At 42.3% G+C, this 22487-nt stretch overlaps 1 protein-coding gene across 1 annotated transcript; it reads right to left on the reverse strand.

Annotated features, from left to right (window-relative positions):
• Positions 1-17743: 17743 nt before the first annotated feature.
• LOC306915681 (glucose-induced degradation protein 4 homolog) lies at positions 17744-22376 on the reverse strand. The gene is made up of 6 exons (XM_079493188.1): positions 21975-22376; positions 21568-21627; positions 21002-21109; positions 20648-20749; positions 20288-20418; positions 17744-19323 (listed from the first exon to the last, which is right to left on the reverse strand). Exons 1-6 carry the CDS (start codon positions 22164-22166, stop codon positions 19260-19262), a joined length of 657 nt encoding a protein of 218 aa, XP_079349314.1. The 5' UTR covers positions 22167-22376; the 3' UTR covers positions 17744-19259.
• Between the last annotated feature and the right edge of the window lie 111 nt (positions 22377-22487).

The following is a 22487-nucleotide window of genomic DNA, read 5'->3' on the forward strand; positions in this document are numbered from 1 at the left end:
AACAGACAACTACACTGCAACAGACAATTAATTTAACATTCGGCCCAGACCGGCCCACTGGTCACAAGACCGGACATTATGTCTGGTACGTTAAGTGGCCAGTCTAGGCCTGATGAATCCACGTTATGAGTCTGGCTAAGTACCGTTGACTTCACATTCTATGCTTCCTTGGCTTACCACTGCTAAGAATTAAACATTGTTGATTTCGTCGACTAATAGCCTATACTATGACAAAAAATGTTTGTCGAGTGTCGACTACCTTTTTTTCACTGACGTAAACTAAATGGAAACTAAATGAAAACTAAGTTATGATGTCTAAAACTATAAGACTAAATATATTGTCACTTTTGTCAACAGACTAAAATGTTAGGAAGGGACTAGTGGACAAGAGATCCAGTAAGTCATTTGGTTGCATGCTGAAAATAGCAGATCTACAAGTTCACGAACTTGTAGATCAAATATTCTCAGAAAGTGTCAAATCAGTCATTCGGACGGCATCAAGGCCTGCCAAAATACATTGTAGTCGACTAAATCAACTGTAGATTTAGTCGACTAAAATCTTATGATATTTAGTCGACTAAAACTAGACTAACACTAAAACATTCCAGGTGACTAAAATGTGACTAAAACTAAATGAAAACTATTCAAGAGACTACAAAATTTGCTGTCAAAATCAACACTGGAATTAACCTCCCATTAAACAAGATGACATTTTCATGTTGTTCAAGAATTCTCATGCTTTATTAATCCAGAGGAAAGGTGACACATCCCAGTCACACAGTTAGACATAATGTATTAGACTTATGCCATTAGTGTCAAAGCAAATGGAATGTTACTCTAGAGTCTAAACAGTTGGTGACGGTGTTATAAAAAACATCAGTGTAAAGTCACATAAAGACATTAATTCAGATTTGATAAATCACCCTGCCTTGATAACACCAGGACTGGTTCATATATGTTTATATAGTACATTCTGTTGGCTAGCAGTAGAGGGCAGCATCATATTAGCTCACATCAGTCAATGCCCACACCACCTGTAATCATCATCATCATCATCAAAATGAATTCCTTAGTGTAGAATCATTCATTATAGTGTATAAATCAGGGTTGTTCTCACCGAGCACAAAACGGCTATATCATAGTTGTACGGTAGTCTGCCATCCACTTGACTTATTAGAAGAAAAACATATATATTTTTTGAGGGGCACTAAAAAACTAGCACTGTCCACAAACTTCATCTTGAACAAACATTAAATTAACAATGAATGGAGACATTTACGTCATAGTGTCTGAGCAAATAGGCATAGTGTCTATTTTACGTCATGATGAAGTACGATGATAAGAACGCCCCTCACTTCACAGATTTGTAATATCTAGTTGTGTAGTGCTTGGTGTGAATGGCCCTCGAGTTAACAAGTCTATCAAAATAGTGCAATAGAGTTCACTGGTGTTATAAGAGTTCAGTGTAAACTCACATAAAGACACTCATTCATAGATGTCACATTACAGATTTGATGGAGCATATCCGTGATAATACCAGGAACAGGTTCAGAACCTGTTGGCAAGCAGTAGAGCTCAGATCAGCTCACATCAATCAAAGTTCCCACCAATTCCATAACATAGTGCTGCAGGGATGATGTCACAAACATACACTGAAAGTACGCATAAATGCTTGCATGCACGTTTGCTCACACGCACGCACACGCACGCACGCATGCACACGTCACACACACACACACACACACACACACACTGCATAGGACCGCTCAAAAACACTGTTTGTTACAATGAAAAGTTAAATGCTTTTGTAATGAACTGTATTGCTAATGCATGGCTATAGGTAGTCTACTCTAGCTAGTACTAGCTTAACAGCATTTCCCAGTAGTACAGTAGTTTTCAACTTTTATTAATCCAGGGGAAGGGTGACTGAGCAAAGATGCTTGTTCAGCACCACACCTCACAGTCACACAGTTACTGCTGTATCACAGACTACATGTATACTGCTGATCAGCTCAATCGGGGGAAACTGGAGTTGAGGCAGTTCAACTGTATTTGATGAACATGTTTCGAGGCAGTTGGCAGTTTTACCCTCTTGTGTATTCTCTAAACTATGTACTTACTTTTTATTACTTTAAATTAATACATGAGAAGTGGAGAGGGTAAGCTCCTTCCGGTTTCTTGTTACCAGTATTCACTAAACACTGACACAGGATCTGAGACAGACAGACATACCGGTACGCAGACTTCAGCTGCTGTCAGCAATATATACCGGTGTATGTGTATATATATTCCTATTTAAAAAAAAAGTTTTTTCACCTCTATTTTATATTTGTTATGGAGGGACAGACAGTAGGCTGACAGGAAATGGGGAGAGAGATGGGGGCGTGACATACAGTAAAGGCCGTCGGGATCGGGAGTCAAACCTGTGGCACACTGCCAGACTGGATTACCAGCCAAGGTGCCTAGACCGCTGAGACACTGTATGTCCTTGTAGTAATAATAATAAACTGGGTGTACTAAGATTTGGTATATAAATAAAGATTTATTAAGTGATTCAGTACATCGTACATCACAATCAATGAACATAGAAGTTATAGTCATGTACATGAAGATGGTTTTGTAGTTTTGTTTTTACTTGCATCTCTAGATTTACAATGGCAGCATTCAGAATTCAGTACCAAAGACAAATGCAGACAACATAACATTGACATGCAAGCTTATTCATCTCTTGTCAAGTCTTATCTCTGAACTTTCTGACTTTCACATGAAAAAACAACCACAAAAACAAACCCCAGATAGGGTTGATTGATTGTCTTGTAGCTGTTTACAGACAGGTGCTCAACTAGGGCTGGGCAATATATTGATCAGCCAATTGGGTTGGCCCAAGACCGCCCCTTTCACATACAGTAGGAACTAGGAAGCTTCACAGACTGAGAAGCAAAGTGAGAAGAAAAAAAAGGCAGCTGAACGGAGCGAATCAGTTTGGATTCCAGGCTAATATCAAGTTATTTGATCAAAGATTTTGATATTTGATTTTGTTCAACCACTTGGCCTTATTTTGGGTCATTATAGGCCACATTTTTCTAACATTCTTCAAAAATAGTAGATCTACAAGTGTATAATGCATCGCATCATGAATATTTTCCAGGCATAATGTGACGTAAGGCAAGAAAGGGCAAGTTTATTTATTCAAAGTGCTTCCAAATAGCCTACTAGGGGACCAGCGACAGAGGTCCCGAGCTGAGCGTGCTATACTGTTAATAGTTTAAGAAGGACAGACGGGTGCAGCTATAGAGCTGCAGACTCTCAGTGAACAGTCTATGGAAACAGCCCCCCCTCAAAAGGTGACACGTTTCAGCTACTCAGGCCTTAATCTGCGTTTTGACAATAAAGTGCTTTACATAAAACATTGAGAAACAGAGCAAACATGTAATTGAAAGAACCACAGCTTGGAGGCGCCAAAGGCTTAGTGGTTAAGGTTGTAAGGCACCAATGAAGCCTGACAACGAGTTGTGTTCAATTCACCCTTTGTCAAGTCCCGCCCATGGTTGTGCCCCTCTTCGCACCCATTGGTTGCTGTTTCGTGGTTGGACAAAAATCCATACTCTCCATCCACTACCATTGAAATAACGTGTTTTTCAGTTGCTTCATATTGATATTCTGTGTGTTCAATTCTTATTTTAAACTTGGTGTCAGTAAAAAGGAACATCACAGGCGCAACATGCTGACTGGGCATATCATGTTTGTTTTGAGTTTTTTTCCAAAAAATATGTTTTAGCATAATAACAACATAAACAAGGGGGAACCAGGGCGGAACAAGGCAGAAAGAGCCTGCTGGTTAGTCAGTCAGGGACCAATCAGAAGTCTGACAAAGGGTGAATTCCTGAGCCTGACGACCTTTGCTGCGTGTCGCTCCCCTTGCCCACCTTGCGGTGTGCTGTCAGGATAGGCCATGTAAAGTATTATGTAGCCTACAGTATTATAATATATCTCTCAACAGTCTGAAGAATTATGGGCAACTGCTTATCTTGATGAACAAACTCCCAATATTCGCATAAAAGTAGTATATGAATCATGTCTGATTAGCATTATGTTTTTTGTTTTGTTTTTTGCAACATTTCAAAAGCTTGCGTAAAAGTCTTCTGACATTTATGGAAACATGGTTAGCGAGACCCATCTTAAGCCCACCACCCCACATTCAAGCCTTTTCCTGATCTTTGCACCCTCATCCTCATGCATGAGTGTCCAGTGTCACCTCCCTAGCGGCTGTGGATGGCTCGATCTTGTCGAAGCAAAATCCTGGTCTTTGATGCCAGGGCAGCATTTCGGGTTATAGTGGTACAGCGGGTCAGGATGTCCTGAGATGTTGGTCTGGGAGGCACCCTTGGCGCCACCGGCTCCACATCAGAACTATCAGAACAAGAGCATAGGTTGGGGAAGTAGGCAGGGCTGAGATCTCGACCGGTGCGTCCAACGTCACTCATCCTGGATATGGGCGTACAGGTGTGTCCTGGGCGGTTCTGATGGTGCTCCGTCAACGATCTGGGACGTTCGCCGTCACTGTACGCACAAAATCCACTCTCTGGTGAGCTCATGGAAGAGTAAAGGGAGAGCTCAGACTGTGTGCTGCTAATGTGGCTTTTGCAGCTGCCTGGGATGGAGATGGTGGAGAAAGTGGAGAAGTCAGACGCCATGCTCGTGCTACTTCTGCTTCTACTGTCTGAGTCGAGTCGTGGGGTCCTATCTGACTCATTCATAGAATGAACGGAGGCATTGTGTGAGTTGTGTTTTTCATGAAGAGTACATGAAAAGAAGCCACTGCGGGATATCATGGGTGAATCAGTAGTTGTCAAGTTCAAGGTGGAACTGGGTATCTTATTTTTCAGGTTGTGCAGGCATGTGCGGGATATCATGGGTGAATCAGTAGTTGTCAAGTTCAAGGTGGAACTGGGTATCTTATTTTTCAGGTTGTGCAGGCATGCTCGTGGGTTGTTGTACGGCTGCAGGTACAGTGCGGGAACATAACCTGTTTTGCCTTTGTTTCTGAAAAAGATAGTAAGTATTCAGTGGAAATTAGGTTTCAACCGATATAACACAGTTTAACAGTATTTGAAGCACTTCAAGAATGACTTGAGACCTGTTTCACTGTGTAAGTCAATGGGGAGAGGATTTGGGGATATCAATTTTCTAATCAATGGAGCAACAATAAAGATATCTTGCCAATACTTGTCAAGGCATCATGGCAACTACAGTACGCCACGGAAATCTCTACCAAAGCGTCATTGTGCTTTCAGGAATGGAGCAGGAATTGTGGGGAGAGAGAGAGGGGAGTGGAACAGTAAAACAAAAACATGATTGATTGACACTCTACTGCGTCATTGGAGCTCTGGAAAAGTTGAGTTCAGGTCAACTTTGATTTGTAGTGCGTCACACCAATCACACAGTGACACACAGTGAGCATCAGTTTGTAGCTGCATATGGAAGGCTTGTTACTGGGGACACTTGCATACAGAAATGGCAATATTTGAGCCTGGTATACAATGCAATTTGTGAGCAAAGACAATTATAAAAGCTCAAACAAACAGTCTTAATTCCCTTTTGCTTTGTTTGTAGTTCCATTAGTACCTGATGAGCCACCACCCATTGTCAGACTTCCTCAGCAGCTCCACCACAGAGCCTATGGTCAGGGACAACTCATCATGCTTTTTGGTGGAGTAGTTTCTAACAGCACAGTACAGGGAAGCTGTGGGGCATAACCAAATAAAGGGTTCAAAAATAGAACAACTGCATGTGTTATAATTGAAGAAAAAGAGAAATCCTGCAAATCTCACATTTCTTTATCCTGGCATTTCTGTTGTATATGATCTGTATAGCATCACAGCCTCACTTGATTCACAACATGAGTTAAAAAAATCACACCTGTCTGAACATGTCTGAACCCCTCTTCTTCATCACCATCATCATCATCAGCATCATCATCATCATCCTCTTCTTGACAGAGCTTCAAATAGGGAGCAGGAAACCAAGCCATGCGCTTGTCCTCATTCTCCACCAGCCACCAGCCTGTCAAGGTATGACAAGTGACAAGATGAACAACAAAATGTTAAGTTAACATTTTACACTCTCACAGATAAAGTAATGAATTGACTCTGCCAGGCCAGACGCACAAAGGCCAGATGGCCGAAGAGATTGACGATTATGTATTCGTTCCCGTCCCTCTGTATCTATCTGTGTGTATGTCTGTGAACAGCTAATCTCCGGCACTGTTGGACCGATCACTGTGAAACTTTGCATGCACCTCTGCTCCATATTTTTAAGTGGTGCAACCACTTCCTTAAGTGACTATGTGTGTGGCTGGGTGGCTGGCTGGGTGGGTGGGTGCGTCTGAGCACGAAAACAGCATGGTTGTTTTTCACCACCTGTGCGCAACCTAACACACACAAACACACGCACATATTAACTGTATATATGGTGATTTCGGGTGTGCCAGTACAGTACAGTACAGTACAGTACAGTACAGTACAGTACAGTACAGTACAGTACAGTACAGTACAGTACAGTACAGTACAGTACAGGGACCCCCACACGGTAACTCTGTCAACTCCGGCTCGCCGGAATCGGGCCGGCACCCTGGGTGCGTTCCTGTGGGTCTGGAACTCCCCCCCCCCCCCCCCACGGGGACCCCCACACGGAGTTGCACCACTTACTTCACACAGGTGTGATTTTCTAATCGGCCTCATGGTCAGGGATGTGCTGGGCCCATAATTCAGCCCGGGAAGTGGAGGTGCGGAGGCCCTCTCACTCACACTCACACACACACACACACACACACACACACACACACACACACACACACACACACACACACACACACACACACACACACGCACACACGCACACACACACACACACCCCTTCTACTTGGACTTGGTTTTGTTATTAGGAATACATACAGCTAATTTATTCACATCAAATATGAAGACACTGAATACACATCCAAGATCCATTATGTGTAATGTGATCTACTGTAATAACAAGGTCAAGTCATAGCGAAACGAAACACTGACGAATCAAGGGCATTTTAGGTCACTTTAGGTCCTACAGTGACCTAAAATCATTGTCCATGGATGTCATGTTTATACCTGCCACAGAAGACAGTGCTGCATTGTTTTACACAAAAGGGATTTTTTCAGTAGCTCAGGAAACAAATTCCAGAAATTCTAGCTTGATCAAACCAACGTCTCTGCTCATGGTGGTACTATGTAACTACACCATTCCGATTCCGGCGAGCCGCCCGCGTCTAAAACCGGTGAGAAATGACAGAGTTACAGTGTGGGGGTCCGGTGAGCCTTCCCGTGTCCGAAATGGTTCGAGAAATGACAGAGTTACCGTGTTCAGCTTTTCGTGCTCGGACACAGGGACAGACATACGTACTGTACACATACATGCACACATCGCTACGTAATGGAGCGGTTAGGCACCGCTCAAAAATAAGCTGAGATGGATACAACTATTTATAGAGCTCCAATATGTATAGAGCTCCAATGACAGCGCATACGCGTCAATGATTCGCCTGTGCTATACCTTTTCAGTTATGCAGTGTGGCAATACTTTAGCCTGGAAACCAGACAAATCTGCCACAGGAAAAAAATCCCTGGGGAGATTGGTCTGGCACTCCTCAGTTTCAATAGAGGGTATGCGCATGCTTAAAGTGAATGGCACATCGAGTGGCACATCGAGTGGCGAAGCAACAGGCAAAGTGAGTTTAACATTGTTTAATGTTGTTGCAATCAGATGGGCTGTCAAGGCCAGTAAGTAGTTTTTTGCCACTCAGTAGGCATTCCTGCATAACTTCCGGGTTTGATGATGATGTCACGCGCATACCCTCTATTACATTTCACCTCAGAGTTGTGGGTGACCAATCAGGGCTTAACAGGGACTCTGCAGCAATTTAGCCATGCATTGCATGGATGTTATAGCTTGAATGAGTTTTTTAATGTGCTTTGAATGAGAATTAGTTTTTCTTCCATTTACGTAACAGAGCAGAAATTGTGTGGAGAGAGAAGGGCAGTTGAAATGGTGAAACAAAAACATAACTGACTGACGCATCACACCACTGGAATGCTGAAAAAGGTTTGAGCCAGCTCAACTTTTGTTTTGTAGCACATCACGCCCATCTTGCTAGTGTCAGGCATATGTTTGTAGCTTCATGTCACCAGCTTCCATTGAAAATAACTTTCGTTGTTGCGTTGTTGTGTTTTGACTAATTTACACGCTGAAATTGGAAATAGTCTCTGTCTGTTACAAGTAGGCTATACTTGTCTTTTGCACACTCCGTATTTTATTGCTTAAGACTGCACTGCACACTGCACAGTAGAATCGTTAGTGTTAATTAACTAATTGGTTAAATTAACAGTCTGTATTTTACTGTGTGAGCACTCACCTCCAGGGTCTTTAATAAGCACGTCAAGCTTCTGATTCAAAGTGACTTTAAATGGAAGGTTCTTGGTGTCCTTGGTCTCATAGTCTCCCACACAGCGGTATGTCTCAGTGACGAAAGGGAATGTGACACTGCCTCTGCGAATGCCAGCCGTTACATCGGTCCCATCAGACAGGTCTTCTGACAGCAGAATCATGATGCTGTGGAGAAAAATTATCAGTCAATTACATGAATCAACTAGATAAAGTGCTCCTCGGAGCACATGCACGTCTCCGCCAGGTCAGGTAGGTTATTGTGGCCTATGGTGGCACTATAATAGGCCAACGTGAAAAGGGGGCCATTTCTTTTGATTGCCTTTGATGGCAATTCAAATTCAAATTCATGATTTGAGGCATTTTGTTCTGCAAAAATCCACCTGCTGGTGGAGCTATACCCGGTCAATGTGAAAAGAGTGGGACTTATTTACGTAAATTGCACGCTGCTTCATGATTTATGGCATTTTGTCCCCCGGGACAGACAAAACTATTTTTTTTTGTGAATTAATAGATAGCTCAAGAGCTGGTAAGTGGTCGTGTCAACAATGAAACTGGATTGATTGCTTGGACCCTTACCTGTTCTTGATGAAGTCTGACTGCAGATCATGGTCTTTGGGCATGAAGAACTGTGTGAGCTCTGCACTCTCTGTCACGACTGCATCACACCCCATCAGCTCAGTGAGGTAGAGTGAGAGGAACTTCATCCTGCTGACTAATCTGCTGGAACCTTTCTGCTGCAAGCTGGTCCTCATGGCCCTGGCTGAGGGCAGACAATCTGTGGATTACAGACGTACGTCTGTATGTCTGTAATCCACGTAACTCGGGAACCGTTCGCCCCACCGACTTCAAATTTGACACACGTGTTCCACCCCACCACGGTTGTCCAGAACGGCCCAAGAAGGCCTCTGCCCGGGCTCTGGACAGGGCCCCTGCCCAGTGTCCATATGGAGCTGGCATGTTCTGACATCATTCTGACGTTTGCATATAGACTCCATATTTGGGCATGCCTGACAAAGAACTCCATATATGGGCATAAAAGGGGACACAGCTGACAGCACTGCATAGACTCCATATTTGGGCATGCCTGACAAAAAACTCTGTATATGGAGCTGGCCTGTTCTGACATCATTCTGACGTCTGCATATACTCCATATTTGGGCATGTCTAACAAAGAACTCCATATATGGGCATAAAAGGGACACAGACATAATATCTGGGTGGGGCGCGCATTTCCAACTTGCATCGTTCCAAGTAGGCCAGTGCCCAACGGGCACCGCTGTAGAGGCTACAACAGGCACTGAGTTATAATAATAATCAGTGGGGGAGGAGGTGCTCAGATTTATTGTAGGATAAGTGAAAGTAGCAATACCACAATTTGGAAATACTCTGTTACAAGTATAATAATAATATTGGCATAAAATGTGTTATGTACAGTACCAAGGTTTCAAACAACGTTTTTCCATAGAATTGGCTGCCACATGACGTACTTTCTGAAAGCCAGATGTTGGAGGGTCTAGCCACATTACTGTAAAGCTGCACTATGTATCTTTCCTATTTTACCCCGGATGTTTCCTGTGCAAGTGCTGATGCTGAAGGTTTTACCATTGAGGTAATAGAGCCTGCCTGCTTACTCAGGGGATAAATTGAATCTTGACCATCAGGTCAAGATTCGTGTAGGATCCTGTCTATACAGTAGGTGAGAGTGAGACATGACCTTATTTGGCACAATCTATAGGCCTAAGTTATAATGTACTGTATAACATACTCTACGTCTACCATACAGATTTAACAAAATTACATTTATTCATTAAAAGAAAGTTTTAAGCCCTAGTTCAATATTAGTTAAAATAGCAGATCTACAAGACGTTTTGCTCTTTTCTATTGCTTTTTTTTCTGTCTACATTTCTATAGTAGTATACTGATATTTACAAAACAAACTTCACTTCTACAGACATCTCAGGATTTATGTAGGCGTGGGCTATACTTACTTCTAAATTTAGGGATCCCCTTTTTGTTTCCTTGGATAGAGTCCACAAAGGTTAAGCTTCGTTTTAGCTGCCTCTGTCAAGAAAATAAATATATCCATATAAGGCTATTAAAAGGTCACAGCATTCAAACACATTACTGTAACAGGCCATGTGGAGGCTACTCTGAATTTTATAGATACTTACATGAAATTTCTTAAAATCCTGGAACAATCTGTAGATAATCATTTCCCCCTCTTTGGACCATATCACAGATACCATGAACATCTACAGGGGTAACAGTAAACTATTAATATTAATAAAATTAGAAAGCAATGCAACACAACAGGAGAGTGTGTGAGAGAGAGAATAGGATACACCATCCTACCTTTAGTTTCGGTGCATCCCGTTGCACTACACCAATGATGCGAGCTTGGACCACACGGCGCGGCGCGTCAACCATGGCTTTGCTCATACCTCCGTTCTCTCAATGAAAGACTGTCCTCTGCTCCAGCTCACAAGTGACTAATAGTAGGGAGGCTACTGTAAATATAGGCCAGGGCCACTGGAGAGGCGGAGTCATTCCTCTTGTTGGCCAAATGCATGCCCTTTCAGGCGGGGACCACAGATGCTGTTAATTTACAAGCGGTTTGGAAATACCCTCATTTTAGGAGCTGTTACTTATTATTAGTAGTATACTATGAGTTTCATTCTTATGAAATAGACTATGCTTTGTTTCACGCAACTCAAAAACAAAATATAAAATGCAATGCAAAGTAATTGTCAAAATAATTTGTAGCCTAGAGTCAGAGAGACTCTACAAACCTTTCTTAATTTAGACAGCAGGTAGTACCATATCAAAGAAGATCTCAAACAACAGGTGGTATAGCTGGGGTGTTTTTTCAGAAAAAGCATCTAGGCAGTTATGCCTGAACTTCAAAATAATCGTAAAGAAAACTAACAGATACAATTGGGGGCCTACACACTTTGCAAAGCAAATCTATGCACATCCTCACCCTTCTCAACATAAACCCCAAAATGAAACTTTGTTGCACATGCAGTCACTTCACACATGCTGTCGTCTGCCTGCAATATCCCTTATCATGGACTGGTGTGGAGAGGTGTGCGTGCGTGCGTGCGTGCGTGCGTGCGTGCGTGCGTGTGTGCGTGTGCGTGTGCGCGCGCGTGCGTGCGTGCGTGTGTGTGTGTGTGTGTGTGTGACCATGCATGCGTGCGTGCGTGCGTGCGTGTGTACACACGTGAGCACGTGCAAAGGGGGCATCCAGGTGTTTCTTCAAAGTGGCGGTGCAGAGAGTATAAGAGTAAGAGGGGTTATCCCAAGCATCCATCTGAAGGCATGGGGGCGTGCAGTCTCTGTCTGAAGTAATGCCAGGATTTTATCAACACACACACACACACACACACACACACACACACACACACACACACACACACACACACACACACACACACACACACACACACACACACACACACACACACACACACACACAGAACAATTGAGGTTAGAATAATGCTCAGGATTTTAGTGCATATACACACAGATCATTGTGCTGTATAGTAGGTCAGAACTGTCAAGCTAATGTGAGGGCCTATAGATGATTTCAACACCTGAATGTAATATTTTAGTTCAGATGTGGCTTCTCAGACAGAACTCAAGGATAACGGCTGGGCCCTGCATATTTGGCGTTTATTGATGCAAAGGAGCAGGAAGAGGCAAACATGCTATGTCACACATTCACACACGTGACTAAACCTTGATGCATGCAGGCAGGTGCTGTGACGTGCACACATAGGAGCCAACCAATTCCCAGGCATCTGCCCGACTGTCTTCATACAGAAAGGGCCCTTTTTCAGTTCAAACATTTAAAACCTTCTTGCCAAACCACTGTTGGTTTGATTTTAGCATTAGTTAATAAACAGCTTATTGTGTTAAACCCTATTGTTGTTGAGGTGGGAGAGGGTGCCATGTAAATCCTGGGAGATTACGATAACATCCATTTCGCATGCCACCCTCTCCCACCTGTCACCAGTTTCCGTATTTTGTCGTTTTTTAAATATTTAACTTTTAAAACTTAAGTGATACAACTTTGGACCCTTTGCACACTTGAGATTATTACTTTGAAATAATTTGCAGTTTTCTAAATATACAACTTGAAGCGCCCAATGCATTGTCAATGGCCATGGCTATTTAAAGGAACACAAACTATCTTTCATTCAGACAACCTCAAGGGGGTTCATGCCATGCTCAAAGGCACATACTATACTCAAGGGGTTAACATGCTGCATTACTATGTGGGTGTACAAGTGTGTGCAAGTCCCTCACGTCATTCGCCGATGCGGCAGTCAGCTGACCTATTGGGCGGGCTACTTAAGCTCAGTCCCTGGTTGTATGTGATGTTTTTTCCCACCACCACCCCAGCACCACCGGTGGGCTCTGCTATTTATGTTCCCCATGGGGGGTTATTGTATATCTATCTCCCTGTTCTTAATGTTTTATGTTGTTGCTTAAGCTTGCCGAGCAGGGAGAAATCCAGCGGAGCCGAACGCCAAGTCAAATATCATATGCACACTCATTACTCATTCTGTAATAAATATTGGTAAATCTATTCGTCTATTCACACACACAGCACCAAGCAGGGGAGTAACTGATGAAAATTATGAGAATGATCAACCGGAACAAAGTCTATACACACTTACATACAACAGTCAGATATACAAAATCAAAGAGTGCACTGATGGGAGCCTGCAGGGACCTTCACTGCATTTGTACTATTTATACTACAATCTTTTTGGCTTGCAGCGACCCCACATTGTTTCTTTAGAAACAATATTTTCTAGTTATAAAGGTAAAACTTATTTTCAATTTAAGTTTAGTTACAATTTGTTTTCAAAGTGGGTTTTCTGGTTTAGTGATTTTTTTAAAAGGATTATTAGTTTATTTTTTATGCACTGGTAGTTGTTTCTCAATAAGCATCTGAGCGTGTTTATAAATAAACATCTGATCACTTAACACGGCAAGTGGTCAGATGGGTGGGCCACGAACACTCATATTGATTGATCCCTGATCCAGAAAAGGTTGGGGAACCACTGCTATTTATTTCCGTGGAGGTAATGGCAAAAGCTTTTCCATCCATAATACTAATTGCGCTCAGGCCAGGGGGAAGTTGTAGAGAAAGGCGTGGTAGAGACTTCTGAGAACTACAGTAGATTACGTACAGTAGAAGGAAATTGTGATGGGTGTACTTATCAAAGTAAACACAATAACTCTAAGGACCTTTCCTTAGAGTTTCCTTATAGCCTCAAGAGGAAGAGGCTATAACATATTATCAGTGTATTAATTTTCATCATACTGCAGGCCTTTATGGTCATGCATTGATGGCATTCGAATCTGCTAGTATGGTTAGGTGTTGCTACAAACGTGAATATTATGGATGATGATGATACATATTCTTATCTGTATAAAAAGCTAGTAGTACATAGTACAAATAATTCTTGGTTGGCATTTTTGTAGGCCTATATGTTTGTAGACTGCCGTCCTAACAGCCCCATAGAATTATATTATTATTATTATTATAATGAACAATGAAGGAATGCTGTTCTTTACCTAAAAAAGAAGACATTATAAGAAATGTCTTAATATCTCTCAAAATTATGACTTAGTATTTAAAAAATAATGAGAAACTTACTTAAATGGCTTAGAATCTCAAAGGTTTTAACTTTTATTGTAGATTATGCAACAGAATTTTTTTGAAGACTTGGCTTGTCTTGGCTCCATGCAGGAAGTAATGACGTGGCACCTCAATGATGGCACCTCAATGATAAAGAAATGATTAGTGTTATGTCACAGGGTGATCTGTGGAAATGAGGATGTCAGCTACATGCAGGCAGCGATTCACAGTACTGACAAACCTTTCTTAGAAAGGCATGCTTACATCCCCCTGCACCCTCCTAACCTGGGGACTTTTCTACCCCCAGGGACTTTTCTACCTGTACAGTAAATATCTTGGCTCTGTCATCTCTGCTCACAATCTATCTTATCACTGCTTTCTCTCCCCCTCTGCCAATCATGTGGAAGAACGTATTGCTGCATCTGGCTAACATCTCACAGTGGATGTCTTCTCACCACCTCAAGCTGAACCCGAGCTTCTCTTCTTCCTCCAGTCCCAGGTAATTAAGTCCTGCCATGGACTTGCCCCATGCAGGACCTAACTATTTTCATAGACAACTTCTTGGTGACTTCAGTTCCAAACTTCCAACGGCTGAGAACCTTGGTGTTGTCCTGGACAGTCAGCTCTCATTCAAGGCACACATTACAGCGGTCAATCCTGTAGGTTTACACTATAACATTCCTCACCCAGCCCAGCTCCTTATCCAGACCTCAGTCATGTCAAACCATGAACGCTGTAACTCGCTCCTTACTGGCCTCCCAGCATGTGATCCAAATGATCCAGAATGGCACAGCACGCTTGGTCTTCAACCAGATAAACTGTTATACATATAGTTACTGCCCACACAGAGTACAAAACACTGATGTTGGGCTGCAAAGCACCAAAGGCATGGCACCCCCATATCTTCAAAGCCTGATCCAACCATTCAACGCCCTCCCCCCACTCACTCAGCTAAGACATTGAGATAAATAATTATTTCAGTTTGATACAAAACATGCATTTTGAATGTTCATTTTGACAGCCCCTGTCTGGCTAATTCTGTGGTACATGCTTAACTGTAGTGTCTGCATTTGTGCATCACAGTGCGTAAACATGTAAAACACATCCCCATAATGATGATGGGGATGTTAGGGAGCTAGCTAGATCTTCCCTGTTCCTCGATTTGAGGAGACGCAAGGTCCCTTTAGCCAGGGAGCCACAGCCCCACTTCCTTGGGTTCAAAAGGAAACCCAGTGGGAAACTGGACACTCGCTCCCCAGGCTTCGGAGTCTCATCGGATTGGCCGGATATGAACGACCTCTGCGTCCAAGCCGGTATGTCCCTGGAGTGGGCGCGGCTTGACTCTGAGACTGTGGAGGTCTCTGAGGACATCATAACTGACCCTCTCACCTCTGTTAGAGCAACAGTGACCTACAGCGGACACACCCACCCTGTTGGTTATGTTCCAACATCGGCAACAACAACACTGGACTCAAACTCCAGGGGAAACTGGCTTGCCATCCCCATGCTGACCATTCTGTTTCCCATTCATTTCTAAGGAACACTGCTCTCAATGAGGACATTATCACCTTTACAGTAAAGGCCAGGCTATACAGATCCTTCCCACCAAACTCAACCTTTCCCTCTGGTTTCCCTCCACCCATGCACCTCATTGCTTGCATCACACCACAGGGCTCCTTACAGAAACCATGTCACACATTCTGAATGGCTGTTATGCCTATAAAGGGCTTTACATAGCACACCATGACAGAATAGTTGATCTCATAACAAAGGACATATCTAAACATTTTGCACTGTCTGTGAGAATGTACAAACATTACTGTGTCAAACCTTCCATGTTTCAACTCTACTGAAAATACTGAAATGTTTGCACATCTCTCTGCTAACACACCAGATGTTATTGTGGTCAATGAAGAGAACAGATCAGTTTTCATTCTCGAAATGGCCTGCACCTTTGATTCTAGCTTAGAGGAAGCCTTTATGACCAAAGTCAATTACCAGCCGCTCCTCCAGACCATCATTGAACCAGGCTATAGGTGCAATCTACTTGTGTTTATGTTCGGCAGCCTAGGACACGTACACAGTTTGGTTGTAACTTGTAAGAGGCTTCCAACAACTTGGGATGCCAAAAAAGCAGCCAAACGGCTTGTGAAATTCTGTGCAATCTCTTCCACTATCGGTAGCCGCCAAATATGGCGAAGACGCTGTTACTTGTACCCCTGAAGGGTGTGTGGGTATTTGTCCGGGATTTGCTGATTGCACTCTGTACAGCACCTTGTAAATATTTGTGTCCTTGTATTGTATCTCTTATGTGGACATAAATAAATAATTAAAATCAGATGCTATATTAAGTTGAGATACTCAATTTGAATTTAGCACGTTATCCAGTTAGCTGGTGTCTATTTTTATTTAGCACAACTAATCTCAGATTTGGGCAGTAAATCCTACACTGGCAGCCTAGAGCCATGTGCTGTCATCTCAACTTCCTGCTTTTTCAAATGAATGTAATTTATTCTCCAAACCACTTGATGGCACCAAAGTGCTTCCAGTCCTACCTTGGCATGTGCCAAAACTGACCCACTAGGCCTGGTCCTCCCTTTTTGTGTAATGATCTTTGCCATGCCTTAACTTACAATAAAGACTTTTTTCACCTCACTGGAACAGAGTGCCTTGGATCCTCTTCTTTATTTTCACTGACCCACTAGGCATTGACAGCCTTCTTTTTCTACATCGCCTATATTTGGCCATTAACTGGTCGTCCAAAAGGGGCTAACTAAACTATTAAATCATGCTATTATTATTGAATTCTTGTGCTTCAACGTTCTGTTATCTTCTCATCTATTGGGGTCATCAGTTACAAACACAAGTCAGATGTGTTGTGGCATCACCATCAATTGTTTGGGGAAGAAATAATTTAAATATTGATGCAGGGACATACCTGCTTTGAACATTCTATTTCAGAACGTCTAGTCAAATAAAAATAATAATTCTTAAACATTTTCTACCCGTACAACCATTTGTTGACCAAATAACATATTTTGTTTTAACCTAGCCTATTATGTGAGATTAATTCAGCATTGGGGTTAGAGCTAGTAGCTGTAATCACTAGAGGGCAGTGTTGAGCTTGGAATGAGCACCAGTTGTTTCCATGTGGTCATTCCTGAATGATCTGTCACAAGACCTACAGTATACTGTGCATGTCTAGTCGCACCATAATAGTTACATAATAGTGAAAAATGCTGAATATATATTTGAGTGATATGTACGTCTATGGTTTTATTCACCACTGGCGTGTTTATATGATCAGCACAACTGGCACCAACATGAACATATTCTGTAAAACAATTGCACGTAGAATTTAATCAATACTTCATAATCATACTTTTCTGGATGGCAGGAAAATTACACCAGCAAATAATTCTGCTGTTGGTGGGTAAGATACTCTCCCATATAAGTAGAGAGGTGCATTCTCATGTTAAGGCTGATAAAGACGAAATCACAGACAATTATACCTTCCTGTCTATTTTACTACCATAGTGGTAATCTTTTAAGTTATGTTTTGCACATTCATGTATTATTACAGTTTGTGACACAAGATGTGTTACACAGTGATGGGTGTTTTGATATGTTGTTTTTTTAATTATTTTCTCACAGCCACACCATCAGTCAAGTCCAGCCCTATTTTCACACATCATGACCTGTTATAATACATTTCTGATAAGCTTTAAAAAGATGGCACCATCACATGGAAAGTGGAACACAAATGAAGGGGAAGAGTGCTTTCAAAAGGCAATTTGACAAAAATATTTCTTTCATGAAGATAGACTTTCTTTTTAATATACTATCAGGATAGAATAAAATGTTTGTCTCTAAAAACCCATGGTTGAAGTTTGGAGAGTGCTACGTTGACAATGTTGCATAGTTAAAGACACAAAGGTGACAAGATGGAGGGGAAAAAAATTATTGAATAAAAAGCTCTAATGTTGTTTGCAGACCTGGGTCAAAAACACTACTTCAAAATTATTGTTGATTGTTTTGGCTCACTGAGAGCTCATCTGGCAATCCAGACAAGCAAACACTTTCCAGATGCAACATTAAGAACCAGTGAGGTTGTGGCTATGAGAGTTGAAGCGCTGAACGGTAGCACTGGTAACATTAACCATGCTTTGTGCAGATGTACCCAAATAGCACACATCCACAGCAGTTACTTGTAATAATAATCTCCCAAGCAATTTGTTAACAGAGCAAGACTTATTTTCTTTTCATGTTACTCACTTCGCAGCCTTAATCGTGACACAGAATTTATATCACACAATGAATTAAGTAATAAGTAGAAAATCTCTTTTTTAAGGTGGGCTGAGAGCCAGCTTAGCTTAAAAAAAATACTGTCACTCTAGCTTATGAAGTCATTAAAGCTTTCAATCGAGAAAAGCTCCAATCCTGAACTTAGCTCAAACATCAATACGTTTTCTTTACTTATTCCACACAGTCGCAGATTTATTCAGCTTCCTTAGAGATCCAACTTGTGTTGACAAGAGTAGACTCCTGAAAGGGAATCCTTGTCCAGTGGCAGTCAAATATGATGCCTCATGCTCCGAGTTGGATCAAAGCAGAAAACTCCCTAGTAGCAAAAAGGGGGATCCCCGACCTTACAGATAAAGTGTCCCAAAACACTGTCTCAAGCAGCAGAGTGAAGGAAAACCAGACATTAAAACAAATAAAAGTAATAAAGAGTATACTTTATAAACCACACTCAGTCACTGCTATTGATTATAGCTTTACAAGCTCCATCCTGGGGGCAAAACAGCATTCTTCCCCCATGTCTCCACTCCATTACACATACCAATCTGCCCTTCGATAAAATCCAAATCTTCCTCATTCATCCTGTTTGTCCATCCACTGATCCAGCCTGAGTTCATCTCCTTGGGTGACCAGTTTTCAACAGGCACATCCACTTGTTATCTTGTATACATTTTAAGAGTCCATTTCAAAAAAGCCTCCTCCCACCCTGAAAAACAAAAGAAAGAAAAAAATCTGATCCCTAGTCCTCCCCCTCCAACAGTAGCATCTGCAGGCCACAGCTCTGCCTCAAGTCCTGGTTCTCGCCAACAGAGCCACAATGCCGGGGTCACCGGAACTCATAGATTGCTGCGCTGTGTTCAGGAACGTGTGTGAGGTTCAGTGACTGGTACCTGCGGCAGAGGGAGAGGAGAACATGCATTAGAAGAGGAGGAAAGGGAAAACGGAAAATACAAACATGGGTGCTGGGCTGAGTGTCGCATGTTGGGGGAATGTGAACCACCTCCTCATGACTGTACTTACATAAGCTGGCCACCACAAACTGCACATTTAACCTCTCTCTCTTGCTTAGTCCCCTGTGCACCATAATCATTTTATTATAGACAGAGTGACAGACACATTAATCCTAATGTGTCTTTTGTGCTTATGTTGGTGACAATTTATTGCAAACAATAATGTTCCAAATAGACAAAGAATTTAACTTTAATTGGATCATCACAGGTTTACTCATGTCAGGTTAAGCTAAAGACGAATGCCCACTCATGACCTGTCACCTGACATCACAGAAAGTAATTTTTTCCCCACTACCCACATACCCGTTTTTTTTCTACAGGCAGGTGTTCGGGTGAATTTCACCCACGTTTAGTGATAGAGTGAAAAATCCCATACACTCACAATGGCCTTTTTTTTCTCCCACTGGACCATTCTGACATGTCCCAGGAATGGGTGGACTAAAGAAGTTCCCAGCTCCATTTTTTGGAATATTTTTTAAATAATACCCACATTTTTCACCGATTTTGCCCCCCCCTATGTCTACTTTTTTTTGTGAAAAGTCATGATGAAATATTAAAGAAGAGTACCTCAAGTTGCCATGTATTGCTGCACTTCAATAGATGACAACTATTTTTGATGGAATATATTGCATTGGGTAAAATATACCCAGGTTTTGACAAAAGTTAAGTTTAGTTTTATAGGATTAAGGAACAGAGGGATTGGGTGTACACTTGCTTCTTTAACAAGTTTCCATCTCCAGCTTCCTTGGCCCAATCATAACTGTAACACACAGCTGTAATGTACACCATTCAGTATTAACTTATTAGTCATTTTCATCACAAAAACTGCGATGGGTTCTGTTACCATTCAGAGCTTCTGTGGTAGTAATAGCCCTCGATTGTTGCTGTGGATTTCTGGAAGCAAATGTAGTAAAATCCGGCAAAGGAAGCCCCACTGATGTCTTTGATTGTGTGGTCAGGGACCAGGAACTGTTCCTGGACGGATGAAGAAGTTACAATTCAGTTTGCTTACCTTAGAAATGCATGAACTACAGTAGAGTTAAACTTTGCTGTAGGTATTAAGAACTATGGCTTTATTGCACAACACATTACATAACGCCCACTGATTTCTCTGTAAAACAGGTCCAACAAACATGTTCTGACAAAATTACTGAGACAGACAGTTATGAATAGATATTCAAGATTTGTGATGGCAAACCCTTACTTTCCATCTCATGAAGATATAGTCTGAGTTCTTCAACTCCTCATAGTCAAAGTCGTCTGAGTTGAATGTCTTTGCATACTGGTAGAATGCCTGGAACTTGCCCTGAATCCAACACAAATCATCATCAATGAGGCAAATAATCTGATCATTTGAGTGGAATCATTTATGAAAAGACTACATTTTAGGGTAGCTCTGCTACCCTAAAACATTGGATCAAACCTAAACGTTGGATCAAAGAATGACAAAGGGAGGATGACATGATGCTGTGCTGTAGTGCTAGGCACACTACATGGCCACCACAACATGCTCAAAGTATAATATTTGGTGTTGGGCATAAACAACGTTATGCATTACCCAGTGCTTTCGATCCACATCTTCATCTGCATCCCACTTCCGGGTCAGGAAGGGCCTCTTCCTGCTGATGATCTCTCCGGCGAAGAACGTGGTGAGAGTAGGGTATTCCTGTATGTGAGAAACAACCGTTTGTTGTGGTAAATGGCCTAAATGTGGTAGCAGGCCCGCCCACACAGGCCTTCATCCTGAATGGCCATCCTGTGAGGACCAGTCCTATCTGCAACTCAATGATGTGCTTTGGTATCTTTCTTTTTAAATCTAATTCTAAACAAACACCACCAGTGAAGCAATTTTTGAACTATGTAAACAACCATTGTTGTTGGGTTCCAATGGGTTCCACCCCCCCCCCCCCTCTTACATTAGCATAGGCCAGATTGTATCGGTCTCTGACAGGAGGATGTGGGAGCAGTATAGACTATAATGTCAAATCAATGTATGTCAGTACTCAGTAGACTATTTACATGTTTTTCCACAGGGTCATGGGATACAAATGTATGACAGTATAGTGACATGCTGAAGTTAAATAGTTTAGGTCTTTTCAAGGAATACAGGGATGCTCTTCTCACCTCAGTTAATCCTTTTATCTTCAGGTAGCCACACAAGTATGAATCTTCCATTGTTACATGCTTAAAAGATAAACAAAATCAATAAACATGAGAATCTTGATATTCAGTGTTCAGCGTGAACTGCAGGCTACACAACTCAATCATAACGTCAATCCGTTAAACAAAAAACCTATACTATCTTTATGACAGCTTATATATTTCACGTTAGTTTGACGATGACAGCATATCTATCATTATTTGGGCTGTCAAAATAAGAAAATATCTAACGAATAATTATTTATGTCAACAACAAACTGGTGATTTTAGCAGCTGTAACCTGCGCTCAGCTGTCAATCATATGACAGACCAGTAAAAGCTCGACATCAGCTGACAGCCCGTTCAGCAAAAAAACATCCTTTAAACCTCACCTGCAAAACGACCTCCACGTCGTAAGAATTCCCTTTGCTTTTCTGGTGGCCTCTGAATTTGGATCCACTGTACAGGAGCGACGTGACAACGCCGGGCTGCTGGGTGTTGATCGGCGGTAGTGGAATAAGCGAGGCCGAGGACGGGAAGGCCATAGCGGGGGTGTTGCTGAGGTATCTGGCAGGGACAGGCATGGCTCTCGGATCGCGGGCTTCACGCCGACCGACCGCGGGTCAGTGGCCGTCCGGGCGACAAACTAAGCGGGGGTCTGAAGAGAGCACGACCGGAGCAGACCACCAACATTCAGATTCCTCCAGGCCTGTTTACTGTCTAGTAAGCCAGGCGCCCAGCTCCCAGAAAACTATGTGGACTTCGACGCGGCGCCATTGGCAGCAGCATCCGCCCCTCTCATTAGCCCATGGGTTTCACTGGCCTAAGAACTCAACGGCCATTGGCTCATTTTGCGGAAGGCTTTGTGGGACGTTCCGAAATGTAGTTTTTCTCTGATAAAGACG

The sequence above is a fragment of the Electrona antarctica genome, assembly GCF_951216825.1.
Source record: "Electrona antarctica genome assembly, chromosome: 22".
In the NCBI taxonomy this organism is placed as follows: domain Eukaryota; kingdom Metazoa; phylum Chordata; class Actinopteri; order Myctophiformes; family Myctophidae; genus Electrona; species Electrona antarctica.